At 40.0% G+C, this 18,434-nt stretch overlaps 1 protein-coding gene across 7 annotated transcripts in view; it reads left to right on the top strand.

The window, feature by feature from the left end:
• Positions 1–18,434, top strand: part of RCBTB1 (regulator of chromosome condensation (RCC1) and BTB (POZ) domain containing protein 1) — a 47,883-nt gene that overhangs the window by 24,048 nt on the left and 5,401 nt on the right. For 5 of the 7 annotated variants that reach the window (XM_012648991.1, XM_012649009.1, XM_012648982.1 and 2 more), the window contains exons 5-11: positions 5,509–5,667; positions 8,225–8,332; positions 8,743–8,885; positions 9,901–10,091; positions 13,528–13,654; positions 15,302–15,453; positions 15,973–16,103. In XM_012648991.1, coding sequence (XP_012504445.1) covers positions 5,509–5,667; positions 8,225–8,332; positions 8,743–8,885; positions 9,901–10,091; positions 13,528–13,654; positions 15,302–15,453; positions 15,973–16,103 — 1,011 coding nt within the window. Of the gene's footprint in view, positions 1–1,824; positions 1,988–5,508; positions 5,668–8,224; positions 8,333–8,742; positions 8,886–9,900; positions 10,092–13,527; positions 13,655–15,301; positions 15,454–15,972; positions 16,104–18,151; positions 18,380–18,434 lie in introns of those variants that run through there. The other 2 variants (XM_012649026.1, XM_012649034.1) reach the window with 2 other exon arrangements.

Here is an 18,434-nt window from a genome sequence, read left to right on the forward strand (position 1 = left end):
AAACAAAGTATATATTTCTCTACTCAAGTCTATTTTTCTGTTTTTAGGAGATAAAACATTCATAGGTTTGGACATTTCTTTCACCTAATGTTAATATAACTCTAACATAATATTGTGGATCATATTTTTTAAGTTTTATACTCTCAGTCTTCAGCCTCATTTTTCTTAGGATGAAACTTCCCACTTATGGTTTCTGTCATGATTTCTGTAATAGGAAACACCTCTTGTGAGCCAAATGTCAGAAGTTCTCTAGATCAGCCTTGAGTCTGGAAGAGGACTCTAAGTTTGTGCAGCTGTCACCATTTTAGAGTAGATAACTAGAAGTCTGTTCCCCCTGGTTGCTTGGGGAATATGGTTAGTGACCAGAAGCCTCACTATAACACTTGGATTTCTGCTGTTGCTCTCGGATATTGTTGCTGGGTAGATCGTCCTTAATAGGTTGGGATGTTTTATTACCATGGGAAACAAGAGAAGGATACATAACTTGGGAGACCTGCCCTTGATCCACAGACATGCTATGGAAAGAAATCCACAAAACGACGATACTGATACTTCCAGTGAGGACACAAAACAGAAAAGTAGTCATTTTAAAATAATTCCGACAGAGCTGGGCGTGGTGGCTCACGCCTGTAATCCCAGCACTTTGGGAGGCCCAGGCGGGAGGAGGATCGTTTGAGCCCAGGAGTTCGAGACCAGCCTAGGCAACATACCGAGACCCCATCTCTACATAAAAAAAAAAAAAAAGGAGGGAGGGAGGAAGGAAGGAAGGGAGGAAGGGAAGAATTAGTCTGTGTGGTGGCCTGTGCCTGTAGCCCCAACTATTTGGGAGGCTGAGGCAGGAGGATTGCCTGAGCTTAGGAGTTCAAGGCTGCAGTGAGCTATGATCGCGTCAACTGCACTCCAGCCTGGCTAACAGAGAGACCCTGTCTCTTAAAAAAAATGCAGACAGAGGAGATTCCAGGTTGGTGAACATGTCAAGGTGCTGTGGCCAGGGAGGGCATGGAAGCTCTGCGCAGCCCACCTCTTAACCTTGCTGTATGCCTCTCCTCCATTTGGTTGTTCCTGAGTTGTGTCCTTTATAAGAAGCTGATTATACTTTCCAAAGATAGCCACACAGCGGAAGTGAAGATGCCTCCAGATGATGCCAGCGCCCAGCCATTGAGTAATCCTCAGCCTTTGAATCTTCCTGAGATCACACATATCATGGAGCAAAGACAAGCCATCTCCATTGTCCTCTGTCCAGATTCCTGACATACAGAATAATAATAAAATGGTTGCTTTATGTAAAAAAAAAAAAAAGCCAGATTTCATGCCACTAAAATCGTCTGCCTGAGAGAGGCTCTGTGATTTTTGCTACCCTTGCAAACAGTGTACATCTTTCGTCTGTACTTTGTGAGTGAGTGACACATACACCTCCCAGGGCTTCCCTGAGACTTGGTATTTGGTAAAGTGATGGTAAACCTTAGTGTTGAGCTTTTCTGCGTCTTCTTTCTTTTGCTTGGTACCTGACACACAAGCTGCTGAGATGAATCAAAGTGTTTAGAAAGTCTAATTTTTGTTTATATAAATTTTGACTTCCAACCACGAAGCTGATCTTCCATCTATGTTAGTACCAAGTCCCTTCTTTAAGGGTTTTGTATCCATCTATCCTGTTGTCTCATCCATCCCTCTCTCCCTACCCCATCAGTGGTTTCGTAATAAAGATAAGGGGGCAACGTGAGAGAAATGAAGGTTGGAGAATGAATTGAACAAAGTTCTGGGGAACAAAGTACAGGGCTTACCATTTCTTGGAGCTGATTCTTTGTGTTCTTTGTGTATAGATGGGGTGGTTTATGCCTGGGGCCACAATGGATATAGCCAGCTTGGGAATGGGACCACCAACCAAGGCATCGCTCCCATCCAGGTGTGTACCAATCTCTTGATTAAGCAAGTGGTTGAAGTAGCCTGTGGCTCACATCATTCAATGGCTCTGGCAGCTGATGGAGAGGTAAGTACACTGCTTTTATTCTTTATTCTGTGTTTTTAAAATTGTGGTAAAATTCACATAAAATTTACCATCTTAACTGTTTTTAAGTGTATAGTTCATTGGCATTAAGTACATTCACATTATTGTGCAACTGTCACCACTACCCGCCCACAGCACTTTTTTCATCTTGTGAGACTGAAGTTCTGTGCCTATTAAACTCTCCATTTTCTCCTCCCTCTAAACCCGACAGCCACCTTTCTACTTTGTTTCTATAAGTTTGACTGCTCTAGGTACCTCATATAAGTGGAATCATACAGTATTTGTTCTTTTGCGACTGACTTATTTCACTCAGCACAATGTCCTCAAGGTTCTTCCACGTTGTAGCATGTGACAGGATTTACTTCCTCTTAAGGCTGAATAATATTCCATTGTGTGCATATAGTAAGTCCTCACTTGCCGTCATGGACAGGTTCTTGGAAACTGTGACTTTAAACGAAACGACTTGTAATGAAACCAGTTTTGTCATGGGCTAATTGATGTAATCAGGAGTTAAGTTCTTTTCTTTTTCTTTTTTTTTTTTGAGACAGGGTCTTACTCTGTTGCCCAAGCTAGAGTACAGTGGCGTCAGCCTAGCTTGCAGCAATGTCAAACTCCTGGGCTCAAGCGATCCTAATGCCTCAGCCTCCCGAGTAGCTGGGACTACAGGCATGCGCCACTATGCCCGGTATATGTTTTTAGTTGTCCAGCTAATTTCTTTCTATTTTTAGTAGAGACGGGGTCTTGCTCTTGCTCAGGCTGGTCTCAAACTCCTGAGCTCAAATGATCCACCCACCTCGGCCTCCCAGAGGGCTAGGATTACAGGCGTGAGCCACCGCCCCGGCCTAAGAGTTAAGTTCTTATGACGTATTTCTAGTCACAAAAACATCACCAAACTTCTAAATAAAGACCCAAACCACGTCTCATGTTAAACATTGAAGTAAATGTGAACTACACATGTATTAAAGAAATATTAATAAAAACAAGAAAATTATTTACCTAGTTTTTGGGGAATCAGTGAGTGAGGGTGGTCATAGTGGTGGTGGGGTTAAATCAAGGAATAAATGTTTGCAAGTCAAGAACTGTGAGTAGTACATCCTACCACCACACAGTTCAAAAACAATCACAAACATGACAGCTTGCGGCGTGCTTTTGAACTGCATTGTTTATCGTCGTGCATTTGTATGATTATCATCTACTTTATAAATTTTTATTTCACAATAATTTGTATTTTCATTTATTCATTTTCCAACCCACTCATTCACTTTAGGGTCACGAGTGGCCCGAAGCTCAGGGTATAAGATGGGGACAAGCGCTGGACAGGATGCCGTCCTGTCGCAGGGTGCATCCACAGGACTGTTAAAACACATGCACAGCTTAGACACAGCCTATTGTACACAGCTTTGGCATGTGGGAGGAAACCGGAGCACCCAGAGAAAACACACAGAGGTGGGGAGGACGTGCAAACTCTACACAGACAGTGGCCCTGGCCAGGAATCAATTTTTTTTTCTCATTAATGTTATAGCAGCGTTATTTGAGGACTTGCTATATACCACATTTTGTTCATCTATTCATCCATCGATGGACACTTGGGTTGCTTCTACTTTTGGCTATCATGAAAGTTCCTTGCTTTTAAAAAAAAAAAGAAATAATGACCATTTTTGTATTTGGTATGATATGAAAATAGTAGCCCTGTGTGTGTAGCTAAAAACATTGTGGGGACACACTCTTTCTCTAACATAATCTGTATTACGTAAACAGCACCACTCTTGCTGACAGACTTCGATCTTAAGGCAGCTGAGTCTCATGCTCTGCTAAGATTGCAAATCAGATTTGTGGAACAGTGTTCTGTACTTATTTTTTTTTAATGACCCCCATCCTTTAAGGTCTATTTTGTTTTTCAGTCCATGTAATGATGTTGGAGAAAATATACCACCTGTTCAGCCCCCAAGTTCTGTACTCACCTTAAAGGTTACTCATCCTGCTGATTTCCCTTCTAATCCCTTCTATCATTTGTCCTCTCTCTATCTCCATCGCCTTTGTTCAGGTCTTGTCGTGTTCTGCTTGGACTACTACTATAGTCTCTTCTGTTCATAACTTTTTAATTGATCTACCTGTTTAATTGATCACATCTCTATCCCCCTATGATTTCTAAACCACAAATTAGATCATATTGTTCCTCTGTTTAAAGTTCTTCAGTGGTGTGATAGTGATTTTACTAAGTAGGACAAATTACAGATGAAGAAGCTAAAAAGCTCCAGGTTTCACGGCTGGGATGTGCTGGAGCCAGGCGTGGCGCACAGGCTTTGTGCCTAGAATCCACTTTCTTGGTGCGTCTCTTGGTTAGTGGAGCTACAGTTCCAGTTTTTAAATGAAAGGCAGCAGCGTTGCAAAGGAACTTGCTATATTTGAGAATGGCCAGAGAATGATTGTTGAAATTAGACAAAATTTGCTAATTTGTACAGGCTTGATTCCTGCTTTTTTTTTTTAACCTTAAGCATATGTTACTTTGGATAATTGTGCTAAATATTTGCATTATTATACTGGATATTCCTGTGAGTATATTTTGAGGAAGTATTAAGGTTATTTCTTTGTATCTGTGAAATGAACCTGCATAGCACATACTCTTTAAGACAGCAGTGGGTTTTGCTGTTGTTGCCTTGGGCAGTATCCAACATGTGAACTTAGATAGAAAGTGCTGACATAGGAAAGAAAGAATCATGGAGGCCAAACTCAGGATGTGCATGGACTGCTTCCTGCAGGCAAGTGAAGGGGGGTGGGGGGTGGGGTCTTAGAAATTCTCCTGGTGTTAGAGGAAGTTATTTCCTCTACTGCCAACACCCCTTCCCTAATTCTTCTCTCTGTTTACATTCCTGTTTAGAATGGTTTCCATGAAAAACAATGAATATTTGTGCCCCAAGAGTTGACCAAATTTTTTACATTATTGATAGTTATGTAGCATATACCTCATTTCCTATTGATGGCACATTGAGAAATATATAGAAGGCTGGCACAGTGGTGTGTACCTATAGTGGCATGTACCTGCAGTCCCAGCTACCCGGGAGGCTGAGGCCAGAGGATTGCTTGAGCCCAGGAGTTTGAGACCAGCCTGGGCAACATAGTGAGACCCTTCCACCCCAATTATTTATGTGCATCTGTATAGTTGCAATAGTTATAGAGGCAGCATAGCATAGTGGTTAAGAGCATAGGGAGACTGCTTGAGCTTAAATTCCACTCGCACTACTTACTAGCCATGGAGCCCCTATCAAGTCACTTAACCTATCTGTGTTTCAGTTGCCATGTATATAATGGGGATGATAATGTTACCTACGCCAGGGTCACCTTGCAGGATTACTAAGAGGATTAAATAGGTTAATGTGTGTAAAGCATTTAGAACCTTTTAGCACATAGTAAATACTCATTAAGTAGGTTTACTTTTATTTTATGATTGTGTTAGAGGTCAAATTTTCATCTTATTTCTTTTTCTTTTTCCCTTCTTTTGTAGGTGTTTGCTTGGGGGTATAACAACTGTGGTCAGGTGGGATCAGGTTCTACAGCAAATCAACCAACTCCTCGAAAAGTTACAAACTGTTTACATATTAAGAGGGTGGTTGGCATTGCCTGTGGTCAGACATCATCCATGGCCGTTCTAGACAATGGTGAGGTGAGCTCTCTCTCCATTCCCACTCCCCCCCCACCTCCTTTTTCAATTAAATGTCAGTTTCTTCATGAGGTGCATGTATCAGATCATGGAAGGAAGAGTGCTTTGTTTTGGTAGCTCCATTGAGAGTTGACTGAGGAGTAGCTGGAGGATGTTTGCTCCTCAGGATGACTTTCTTTAAATTCCAAGATTTGTCTGCAAGTATAGATTGTAGTGTGTCTAAATTTTATTTTTGGCCAAGATCCAAATAACCTAATACATAAAGGTACTTGTGGTGTTTAATGTAATGGATTAAATAATAATACTATGTCTCTTTCAATGAAAATGTCAACTGTGCAAGTTTTTAAAAGTTAGCTGATAAAGTCTTTGTAGAACTACCCACCTACATCTTGAATGTTTGTTTACAGGAGGTAGCAATTTGCAAAAGCAGATTTTTTTTTGTCCTGATTGTTGTTAGCTACTTTTTAAAACTTATCCTTCAGTTATCCTCTACTGTGATCACCTTTGAGTTGATGGTTATTTCTATGAAATTATCTCTGGTTGCAACTTCTACTTAAATGGGCCAGTTACTACCTGTGCATGTTTAGTGCATGAAAATTATACAGATTTTGGACACAGACATTATGGCATCATGCATTGGGGTCCTAGGGTGCCTTAGAGTTTACTGAATGCTCACCTATGTTAACTTATTTTTTTTTATCAATTCTGATATCATCCTGGATGACTTTAGAATTCCTTGAGATAGGCATCAGATATCCTCCATTCCAGTATTCTTCATTTCTCCTTTATTTTAAAAAATAAGTTTAATTTTTAAATTATTAGTATGTGCTTATTTTAACAAAGGAAGACAACAGGTGAAACATAAAATAAAAAGTGAATACCTTTTTCCATATCTTGTTAATAGTTTCATGCATATCCTTTTGGACTTCTTTTCTGTAGATAATTATATATGGATGTTTATAATTTTTTTTTAAATGGCATGATTATACCTACTGCTGCTTTTCTCTGCTGTTCCTCAGCTTGCTTCCCCCTTCCCCATTTGACAGCATGTATTTATCTGTGTCTGTTTTCAGACCGTTTGTACAGACCTTTTTGTCCCGGTGGCTGCTTAGTTTCGTCTCTATGGGTGATCCACATCCAGAGCTCTACTGATGGACATTTCAGTTGTTTCTAAGTTTTTGCTGTTATGAGCGATGTTACACTGATTTTCTGTGTTACTCTGTGTGTGTGTATCTTTGTACACTTAGGCAATTATTTCTGTAGAATAAATTCCTGGAAATAGAATTTCTTGGTCAAGGTGTATGCCCGTTGATAGCTATTACCAATTTCCCTCCAGGAAGTTCCCACCTGTTACACTTCTGGTATTGGATGAAAGTGCCTTTAACCATCTCTCACTGGGACCCTCAAGTCCACGCCCGCTTTCCCCTCCATGGCATTGCCCTGAAAAGCCCCTGGGTACAGCCCCTGTGTTGCTGTGGGGCTTGGTGCCCTACAAATCTCGAGTTTCTACTTTGAGCTAGACCATTATTTGTTCCTGGTCAATACTTTTTCCTGTTTCCACTGGCTATTGTAAACCTTTAACAGTCCTGTCAAACCTGCACCCAGCTCTGTTACTCTCAGCAGATGGACCCCTCTTGCTCCAGACATTTAGGGCTCACCACGTTCTGGGAAGTCCCTGCTCATCCCCTTCCTCTCCATCCCCTCTCTTGGCCCCACTGCCACTCCAGAGCTCACTGTGATGAGAGACCAAACTACCTCCAAAATGGTCTTCCTGCCTCTAGTCTTGTATGCTCCTGTCACCCCTCATGTTGTGGCCAGAGGGATCTTTCAAAATGCAAATTTAATTAATCTGTTTTGACATATTTCAGTGGAAAATTTAGTCACATTTCCCTTTCCCTGGTGTGTGTTGGTCACTTTGTCTCCTGGCCCTTGCGTTCCTTCTAAGTCTTTTCTCTTACATCTACCCCAGATGTGACCAGCCAGGCCCACCTACTTGTCTTCTGAGCCGGCCTCCAGCACATTCAGCGACTTCTGCCTGGAACGCCTTGGCCCTCGTTCATCCTTCAACCCTGCTCAGTTGTCCACTTTCTGAAAAGTCTTCCCTAAACTTTCTTCCTAGAGCTAAAGCCTTCCTTGCTGTTCCTGTAGTGCCTTGATTGTGTCTCTATGGTAGCATTTGCTACCTGTCTGCAAATGTTTGCATGTGTTGATCTCCCCTGTTAAACTGTAACCAAAAACTTATTCCTGTTACCTTTCACAGCGTCCTGACATCCAGTAGGTGCTTAATAATTGTTAGCGAGCTTCAGCTTTCTCATGTATAAAACAGGAAAGAGTGATGTGCCAAAGGCTAAATAACTAGTGAGTCATGGAATAGGAACTGGTGCCAAACTGTCATCGCCACCCCCAAAATATCTTCTATTTGGAGATCAGTTGTAGGATCCCGCAGAGTAGAATATGGTGTTGGAAGTATCTGATTTTTTTGGGTGGACTGGATTTTTATCTCTTCCTTCCTACTAACAGTTTTAAAAGCTCGTTCTTTCCCTTTCTCTCCTCTCTTAAGGTGTATGGCTGGGGCTACAATGGCAACGGCCAGCTGGGCTTGGGAAACAACGGCAATCAGCTGACCCCTGTGAGAGTGGCAGCCTTGCACAGTGTTTGTGTGAACCAGGTACGTGTGGTGCCCTCTCAGCTAGCCGGCCCCCTTCTCCCTTCCCCGCTCCAGCTTGGAGAAATATTGGAGGTTTACTCTTCAGTCAGTCTTTTCTGGCAATACCCTATGCCTTCATCTCCCACATTTAGTGTTATATCTTCCCTAAATTCCTACTAGGAGAAGGAAGACCGTGATGCAGGCACATTAATCTTGACAAGTTCAAAAAGAAATAAAAGAAAAAACTAATGGAAAAATTCAACAGTCTAAGGTTTAGGCTTTTCTAATGCTTTTTTAATGTTCTAGCAAATGTCAGTCCACACCTGATGATGAATTGGCATTCTGCACAAGCTGGCTGTAGCCTTTAAGTAGATGTTTTCCCTGCCCTTCCTGTTTTCCTGTTAATGGTAACCGTTGAAATTTACTTGCAGATTGTCTGCGGCTATGCACATACTCTAGCACTAACAGATGAGGGCTTGCTCTATGCCTGGGGAGCTAACACATACGGGCAGCTGGGAACTGGCAATAAAAATAACCTGCTAAGCCCAGCACACATCATGGTGGAGAAAGAAAGGTAACTTGGCTGTGCTGTGTCTTGGATCTGTGTGTGCCTTGTGCCCTTGGGACTGTGTGTGGCAGAGCTGTGGTGTTTGGCTTCGTGACTCTTCTGTTTATTAATATTCTTGTTTTGAACAAAAGAATGTTGAGTACCAGCCAGAATGAACATAAAGTTGATATAATTCTTAAGCAGCTTTCTGAAATAACCTCCTGTGATTGACAGGCATGAACGCATCTTGGTGTAATTCCTGCAGGCTTGTTGTTGCCCATTTAGTGGGGAAGACAGAGGGTCTGTGACCATGTCGATATCCAAAACGTAGTGTGAATTTTTCCTTTGAGCCAACTAAAATAACTGTTCAATAGATACGCCCTTGAAAAGGGACATTATCTGTTTAAATATTGATTCGATGTAATGTGTATTACTGGAATAGATGCTTACTGTTTGCTCAGCCAAATTGTGAGGTCTTACCCACTAAGTCTTGGGATATTGACTTCCAGTCCTGGGACTCTGCCTCAAAGCATACTCCTGAGAAGTGTAGGAAGTCTGCCCTGCTGTCCCTTTGTGTCGGAATGCTCAGAGTCCGTAACCCCTCCACTGGTACTTACCAGCCTGATGCATGTTCTGAGTTCTTTAGGGGATGACAGAAGAAGTTGTCTCTGTGAGGAAATAGTATCTTGAAGACAGTATTTTTTGCTACTGTATAAGCCCCCAGAACTGTCAGTACATTTTTTTAATTGTCCACTTTCCTCATTTACTTTGACTTCTAGTCCATTTTCCAAGTTTTCCGCAACAGTATGTATTGTTTATTCCAACTCAGTGTGAGCTTAGGATGCAAAGTGGGCAGTTAGGGAGAAATACAGTGCTCTTGCCCTGATCTTTGGTTTTGTCGATGTGACTTGGCAGCTAATGTTCCAGGATCTTGGGCTGTTTTCTGAGGTGTAACAAGCATGGACTTTTTCATTGTTTTGTGTAGTGTGCTCTGGGCTTCTGTGATAGTGAAGTGACATACATTGTTCTTAAAACTTCTCAGGGTAGTGGAGATCGCAGCCTGTCACTCTGCCCATACGTCTGCTGCTAAGACCCAGGGAGGGCACGTGTACATGTGGGGCCAGTGCCGGGGCCAGTCGGTGGTCCTCCCCCATCTCACCCACTTCTCCTGCACCGACGACGTGTTCGCCTGCTTTGCTACTCCCGCTGTCTCGTGGCGCCTCCTGTCTGTGGGTAAGAAAGCACCCAGAAAGAACAGTACCATCAACTGACCATTCTTCCTGCATATTTGCTGGTTGTGGGCTTTTTAAGGTTCTAGAATGTTTTATTCTCTATTAGCTTTAATATTTATACTTTTCTCCAAATTAGACTTTTACAATCAGATTTATTAAATATTATGAAATATTCCCACGGACTTATTTTCTCTCCTTAAGTGCTTTCATTTTAATTGATATCAAGTTCACATAACATAAAATTAACCATTTTAAAGTATATAATTCAGTGGCATTAGTACCCTCACAATACTGTGAATCCACCATTTATCAAGTTCCAAATGTTTTCATCACCCCAAAAGAAAACCCCATACTCGTTAAGACGTCCTCTCTTTCTCCCCTCCCCCTAGCCCTTACCAACAACCAGTCTGCTTTTTTTCCCTATGGATTTGCCTGTGCTGGATATTTCATACAAGTGGAAGCCTGCAATGTGTGACCTACGGTGTCTGGCCTCTTGTACTTCGTGTTTCTGAGGCCCATCTGTGTTGTCGTGTCAGTACTTTATTCCCTTTTAGGACTGAATAATATTCCAGTTTGCATGTGTGTGTGTGTGTATACACACCCCATTTTGTTTGTCCATTTATCTGTTGATGAACACTTGAGTTGTTTCTACCTGCTGAATATTTTGAATAATGCTATTATAGACATTCATGTATAAGTATTTGGGTAACCTTTCTTAAGCGCTTTTGTTATGCTACATTTGTTACATAATTCAATATAATACTAATCAAGAGTGAACTTGAAGTGAAGAACTTATGGTTTTTAAGGTGACAAGTAGACCCCACCTTCTTTCTCTCTGTCTTTTAACTGATTTCAAATTCTTTTATTTGGGAAGGACATCAAAACAGAGATATTATAAATGGTAGTGGAATTCAGGGTGATCTTTAGTTATATAATCTGTACTTTTTCTGAATATCTTCTTTAAGAGTCTATTATTGGTTGAAAAAGCTAAGATGTCTTAAAGTTGAGTAGCCATTTACAAGGTAATTTTAACCTTTTTCTTTTAATTCTTTTTCATTTATGCCTTTTTGCCAACGTATATCTTCTAAATGCCTCTGTTTGTAAACGTAGAAAATAAGTGGGTCATGATGCCTTGTGCTTGAAAATTAATGGAATTCTTGACAATTAAGGCATTTGGATTGTTCAGCAATTGATAGTGAAGGTTTGTCTTCTGATACATGTCATGCCCAGGTGTGTTAGACAGGTGGAGTTGCCCTATAATTAGGTGACCAGTTGTTACGGGGGCAAGAGTGTGTTTAGGAAGAGTTAAACTGCTATTTAACTTAAAGTAAAACTGCTGTTTAACTTAAAGTAAAACAAACTGAACATTTCTTTTAAATTCATTTTGCCAAATTCTTTAGCTATAATACAATGGCTTTTTTTTTTTTGCAGTGAATATTATGTTTATAAAAATTTAGTTCATTGAATGGGACTATTTGGCCATAATTGCACATATGTGTAATATGCACAGCCAAAGCATTCTGTACACATCTTCAGATTTATATATACTGCTTAACCTGAATCTGTTTATAAAAGGCTTTCCAGGGTCTTGCATCTTAAAATGGCACAGGCATCCTTTTCAGAACAAACGTCCTAACATTTTTTTATGTTAAGTTTTGAAGAACTATGGCCATTGAATGTATCTTCTAGATAACTTCCTTCCCTTCCACGCACTAAATGTCAGAAGTGTTTTTTTCTTCTTAGTTTATGATCTTAGCTGAGTGTTAGGAAGAAAGTCAGATGGTGAATTTACACCTCTGAGGAATATTTCTTCTCTGAAAGGAGTATTACACTTGTTGCCAGAAACAGTGGGGAAAAGGGTCATCTCATTTCAACCTTAAGATTAGCTGTAGAAGGTGAGGCAGTGAGGAGAAGTTGTTTTTTTGGATAGGTTGGGTAGCAGTCCAAACCTCCTGGACTCTGTGCCCATCTTTGTCATTTCCTTTCTTTTATCCACCAGTGATCCAAGTTACAGGGTCAGGGAAAGCACCCCCTGCCCCAGGCTGGAGTGCAGTGGGCAATCGTAGCTCACTGCAGCCTGGCTTCAAGTGATCCTCCTGTCTCAGCCTCCCAAGTGGCTGGGACTACAGGTGTGCACTACCATGCCCAGCTAATTTTTAACTTTTTTGTCAAGATGGGATCTTGCTGTGTTGCCCAGGCTGGTCTCAAATTCCTGGCTCAAGTGATCCTCCCACTTTGGCCTCCCAAAGTTCTGGGATTATAGGTGCAAGCCACTGCTCCCAGCTAAAAGCCTGGTTTTTTTTTAGAGATTTTTCCCCTTTTCCTCCATAGCCAGGAGAGCTCTGCTTTGTGTGGGGTTGAGGGAGGGCTGTAGGTTAAGGTCACAAGACTTGGGCAGGTGATATTTCCTTGGGAGACACTGATGATAAAGCTGTGGATAAGCTTATTTCTTAAATTTCAGCCTAGGTTTTAGTCATTGCCCCTCATCTAGGAGTTATCCTGGTAACACCGGGCTACTGAGCGTCACAGATTCTTCCAGGGCTTGGAAGCTGAGCTCTTTGATTAAGTCACCGTTCTCAGCTGGGGCAGTTGAAACCTGTCTCCTGTGTCCATAGCAGCTTGGTTCAGTGCCCAGTGAGCGTCTCTGGAATTTTTTGATTTCCCTCTTAGCCTTCTTCTATTTTTTTTCTTCTTTTATATGTATAAAGCATAAGAAAGTGTTGCAGGAATTATATAAGTGCCTTTGCTTTTCTTCATAATAACACAGTTCTATATACATGTAATGATAACATAATTCTTATCAGGTAAGGTGATCATATGTTCTTGTAAAATAGTTCCCTTTGCACGTATGTTGTTGCCAGGTAAATTTTCTCTGTTTTTAGATAGTGTGTAAAGATTATTGTTTATACATTGCTTTTTAGGGTGAAGGGGGATGTTTAGATTCCAGAAACCTAGGAAAAAGTTTCTCTGCTTAAGAACATGACTGCTTAGCATTACCACTTAAGTAGTAAGTTTGTTTTTTGGGCCTCCTTGAGTTGGATATGCTGACCACCTGAAACGCTCCCAAAGCAGAGAAAAGATATTCTTAGGGTTTCAGTCAAGGAGGATCGATAAATTTTTAGTCTTAGAAGAGAACTGCTCACGTTTTGAGAGAGTGGTTGTATCATCATGGACTACCTATAACTTTTTTTTTAAAAACATACATTTCTTATGTCTAAGCATATAAGACTGGTATTTGGCCTTTCTAAATACTTGTATTTTTTGGTAGTTTATAGATGCAGGATAATTTATTTTAATACTATAAAATTGATTTGTTAAGTAAGGTATGAACTCTTGAAAAACACAAATGAAATTATCCACTATACTAATTGAAGTCTTTCAAATCTTGAATCTATTCCCTGAGTTTTCTGTATTAATAGTGTGTTCATTGCCTTCAGAGCATGAAGACTTTTTAACAGTTGCAGAGTCACTGAAGAAGGAATTCGATAGTCCAGAAACTGCCGATCTGAAATTTCGAATTGATGGGAAATATATTCATGTGCATAAAGCTGTTCTGAAAATCAGGTATGTTTGTATGAGCTTAGAGACATCAATAACCTTGCTTTCTTTTTGCCATTTCTGTTTATTTCGTATTCCACAAAATGGATCCGGATAAGAAGTAGCCTCAGTAGTAGACGGAAATGTCACAACCTAGTATTTTTGCAGGTAGTATCCGTCCATTTATTGTCGAAGAGTTTTGCATATACTCTCTGGGAGTATAAGTGTTTGTCTATATTATTTTTAAATTAAGGGTCTTATGAATACTCATTTCCATTGGAAAATTTGTTTAAATGGTTAAAAAAAATTACAAAGGTTGTCATTGAAAAGTGTGTATGTTCTCTTTTACTCTTGATTAAATATTCATTTTCCCCAAGCAGAAAACTCCCATAGTCAGGACTGCTGGACTTCTTTTACCAGTTACTTCTGATTACCAGTTAAAGAAAAGTTCTTTAGGTGTAGTAAATGGTAGGAGTTGCCTGTAGAAATGGGAGGGAACCATGCATTATTAATAACTATTCGGACTGTTCTCACTGCGGCTGCCATTACAGAGAAAGAGGCACGTGAAATAAGACCATTAAATTGGCCATTTACAAATCTTTTTGGAAATTTAGTTGAAACCCTATTTTCAAAATGATACATTTTAAGGGACTGGAAAAGCCCTATGTCATTTATTACCTAAGGGGGTAAATATCTGAAGCACAGTATTAGTTGAAAAGATGCACTGGAAGTGTTTCTGTCTGCAGCTGCGTTCAGTCTGTTCCTTTCATGCATGGTTCTCTGACCTGTTACATCCATTATTCCTTGCTTTAGACAACTATTTCTTTTCTTATGTTAGTGGAGCTGTGCTTTTAGTATTCTGAATGGATTTTGAAAATATTTTTTCTCTTTGTACCATATCTCACTTTAAAAGAATTTGAAAAGATGATTTTTTAAAAAAAAATGTTATACTTTAAGAAAATCCAAAATTCAGAAATCAGTTCCTCTTGCAAGTGGATTTGTACATGTAAATACAATGCAAGAAGACCCATTTAGGTTTTTTTGAAATATGTGACTGTCCTTGGGAACGTGAGTCTCTAAATAGTGGTAACAGGCTTGGGGAGAGAGCAAGAGAGCAGGCAATGCAGGGAAGCAAAATGTGGGTGACAGCTGTTTTGAAGACAAGGCAGAAAAGAAGAAAAATCATCCTGTCAGATAAAGGAACAATAATCAGCTTAATATAATCCAGTTAACATGTAAAGCAGTTTTAAGAATATACTTATTACATACAATAAAAACAAATGAGTCATTTAAATGATGTTAATAGATAGTCAAAAGTTCTGAACTCTCATTTCTGAATTTCTTTTGTTTCATTGTTGAAAATACATTTCTGTATATCTTTAAAAAACAAAACAAGTGAGCAAAAAACCTTGGTGACCATCAAATGGAAACTGGTACTGTTGAAGTGCTAGGTACTTCTAGTCTCTGCGTATAATTCGTGATATTTGATAGGAGATATAAAAAGTGAAATGAGTGTATATAAATCCCCTTGCACATGGCATGTTTTTACAGTAGTAACTAAAGATTCATGATCCTGGCGTGTGTGGGCCCAGATTTAGAAGCTAAGGATACCTCTGGTCTCTGTTTTTCTGATTTCATCAACGTAATTAGGTAGCTTTTGCTTTTCTGTTTTAGGTGTGAGCACTTTCGTTCCATGTTCCAGTCGTATTGGAACGAGGACATGAAGGAAGTGATAGAAATCGACCAGTTCTCTTACCCCGTGTATCGTGCCTTTCTCCAGTACCTCTACACAGACACGGTGGACCTGCCACCAGAGGATGCCATAGGTACCGTGGCTGCGGTGGGACTGGCCGGGCCGTGTGGTCGAGAACGTATCTCCTCATGTTCTTAGAGTACTGAAATGGAAAAAGTTTCAGGTTTATTGGCTTTTACTTGGTTTTTAAAAAAAAATTTGAAGTAAATGTCCTTAAAAATTGTATTGTATAGTTATCATGGTTGATATTATGGACACAGTTTATTTATGACTGTGGACTTATTTTAATATTGAGTTATAAACTGCTAATGGAATTTTGGAAACAAAATGAGAAAGTAAGTTCATTTTTTGCCATTCCTTTGTACTGTAGAAGAAATTGTATAACAAGTGAGTATAGGAGTGGTATGTTTTTGGAGATGGGGAGAAGGTAGGAAGTACAAGAATTTATTTACCCAAATTAAGAATATTATTCACTAAGGAACTTCAGCTGATTTACCTACATACCTCTGTTCACCAAGATGAAACATATATGTTTATAAATATGAAAAATTATTGTAAACTCGATTAAGCCTTTCACACTTCTTACTCTTAGGTCTTTTGGATTTGGCGACATCTTACTGTGAAAACAGACTGAAAAAACTTTGTCAGCACATTATCAAGCGAGGAATCACTGTGGAGAATGCCTTCTCATTATTCTCTGCTGCGGTCAGATATGATGCAGAGGTAACATAAAACAGCGAACAGAAAACCCAAGCCTCCCTCACCTCCCCTTGTGCCTGTCTCCCCCTGCTCCTCGTGTGGGACGAGGAAAGCGATGAGTGGCTTCACTTCTGTTTAGGGAATCTGCCAACTAATCCTTAAGAACTGAAATCTTTTCCTGCTTATTTAGTCTCTGTTCATCGTATCAAAGTGGTTTTTCCTCTACTTACATTTTTAACTAAGATAAGAAACAGGTCCCAGCAGCTGTACTGTGGGTTAGAGCATAAAGTGCCACACCTAATTGGACTAGCAAACAGCATATTTTAATTTCAAATCTTTCTCAATGTCAGCATATATGTGTTTTTTAAGACCCACTTTGCTATCTCTCTGGCTCTACCCTGTCATAAGCCAGGGATGCCGTATGATTGATGACGGATTGATTTAAGCACACTGTCATCCATGATGATACCATATGATTTATATCTCTGTCTTTGCTCTGAAATTCTATCATCGTATAATTATAACTCACAGTTATTCCTAGGTTAAGAACTTGCTGTGGACTCCTTTTTGGTTTTTTGCACTGGATTGAGTTCTTAATGTGGGGTTCACAGGTTAGCTCTAGAGAGTCTGTGAGTTAATGAGCTTTGGAGAGTCTGAAATTTCGTGTTCATGTGCATTTTCTTGAAGTTAAGAACCAGAGCATCAGATCGTGAGCTCCTCATGAGCAGGGATTGTGTTTTACTCATTTGCATACTCCGTAGTGCCCAGCATGTATTAGCTACTTGATGATGAACGTATGTTGAACTCAATGGACATAGTACCACCTAAAGGAAACATTAAGGATAATGAGTGAGCTAAAGGCTGGTTATGGTTGGCTTTACAAAATTATAGAGAATAAAAGGTAGATTCCATGAGCAAGGTAGAGAGCAATAAACAGTCTTGGAGGTTCAAGATGTCTAGTAAAGGTACACATGTCAAATGACACAATTAGCCTATTATAGGTATTTTGTCATCATTTGACAAGGCAGAATATCTGGTAACCCCGGAATTTATTAAACACCTGCAAAGAACTGCAGCTGTGGCCTTTGAGGTATAACAGAGGACAAACTTCATATTTATCACAATTAGGGATCGAAGTTGAGCATTATATCTTGCATTTTCAAATTGTATCCTATTTTTGTTTGAGGTTATATTATGATTATAAATATTTGATAAGGTCAGATATATCTGACTTTATCTGTAGCCTGTCAAGAGATGGAATGATGATCAAAGGAAATAATTTCTAATAGAAAATGGAGGTATGATTTTTTTCCTACCCTTCCTGTGACACCATGAACCTCTTCATTAGAAATGCTATTTCTTTAGATTTTGTTTCCTCCCCATGATATAATTTTCAGTTGGGTCAGTGCCTTTTAACTCCACTTGGTGATTGATTTTGGAATCTCCTCTGCCTCCCTGCACTCCCCCTCTGTGTTAGTGAGCTCCTTGCTCTGGGTAGACCAACACCAGCCAGAACGGCCTGGGCAGAGGCAGACAGTGCTAGCTGCTGGAGAGTTCTTCCTCACTCAGCTAAAGTCTGTCCCAGGAAGTTTACAGAAAAACCTTTTGCCAATTCTGCCCATGCCAGCAGGTCATTTCCTTTACTAGTTTCCGTTTTTCTCATATGAAATACAAATACATTAAGAACTGTTCCTTTAGAGAGGCTGCAGATGTACACGATTCCCTGGAGTCTGTCACAGTGGGTTGGCACTCAGAAATACATGGTGAATTGAGTGAATCAATATGTTTAAAACCCCTCACCATGAAGGTACGCTTTAAAAAAAAATTAAAATAAACCTGAAATCCCACAAATACTATACATTCAATGTAGAAAAATTAGAGGATAGAGAGAAGACAAAAAGGAGAAGAATTGCTTCTTTCTTTCTAGGATGTATTTTTTAGGTTCTGATAAGAGCTATGTAATTGACTACTGTGCTTTTACGTTTTATTTCCTTGATAACTATAGAAGGTAGTAAGTAAATAAATGAAGTATTTAGAGTACAAAAATAAAACCCACTTACTGTGTCTTCTAGTTGATTGGAAGTTACTGATAAGTCAGATTGAAGATTAACTGCAAAAACTATGGTTCTCAGAAGCCCGACTTGGGGACATTAGATGACTTTGCCTTCCTGCTGTGGGTGAGACTGCTAGGAAGATGGAGACTGCCTGCTTCAAGTGTTGCTCCTCTTCTCTATACAAGTTGCTGCGGTTCCTCCTTCCCTCCTTTTGACAAGATGATTTTGAAGCAAATATACATACACAAAAGTATGTGTAGGCCGGGCGCAGTGGCTCACACCTGTAATCCTAGCACTCTGG

Source organism: Propithecus coquereli, unplaced genomic scaffold (assembly GCF_000956105.1).
Source record: "Propithecus coquereli isolate 6110/MARCELLA unplaced genomic scaffold, Pcoq_1.0 Scaffold11, whole genome shotgun sequence".
Taxonomy (NCBI): domain Eukaryota; kingdom Metazoa; phylum Chordata; class Mammalia; order Primates; family Indriidae; genus Propithecus; species Propithecus coquereli.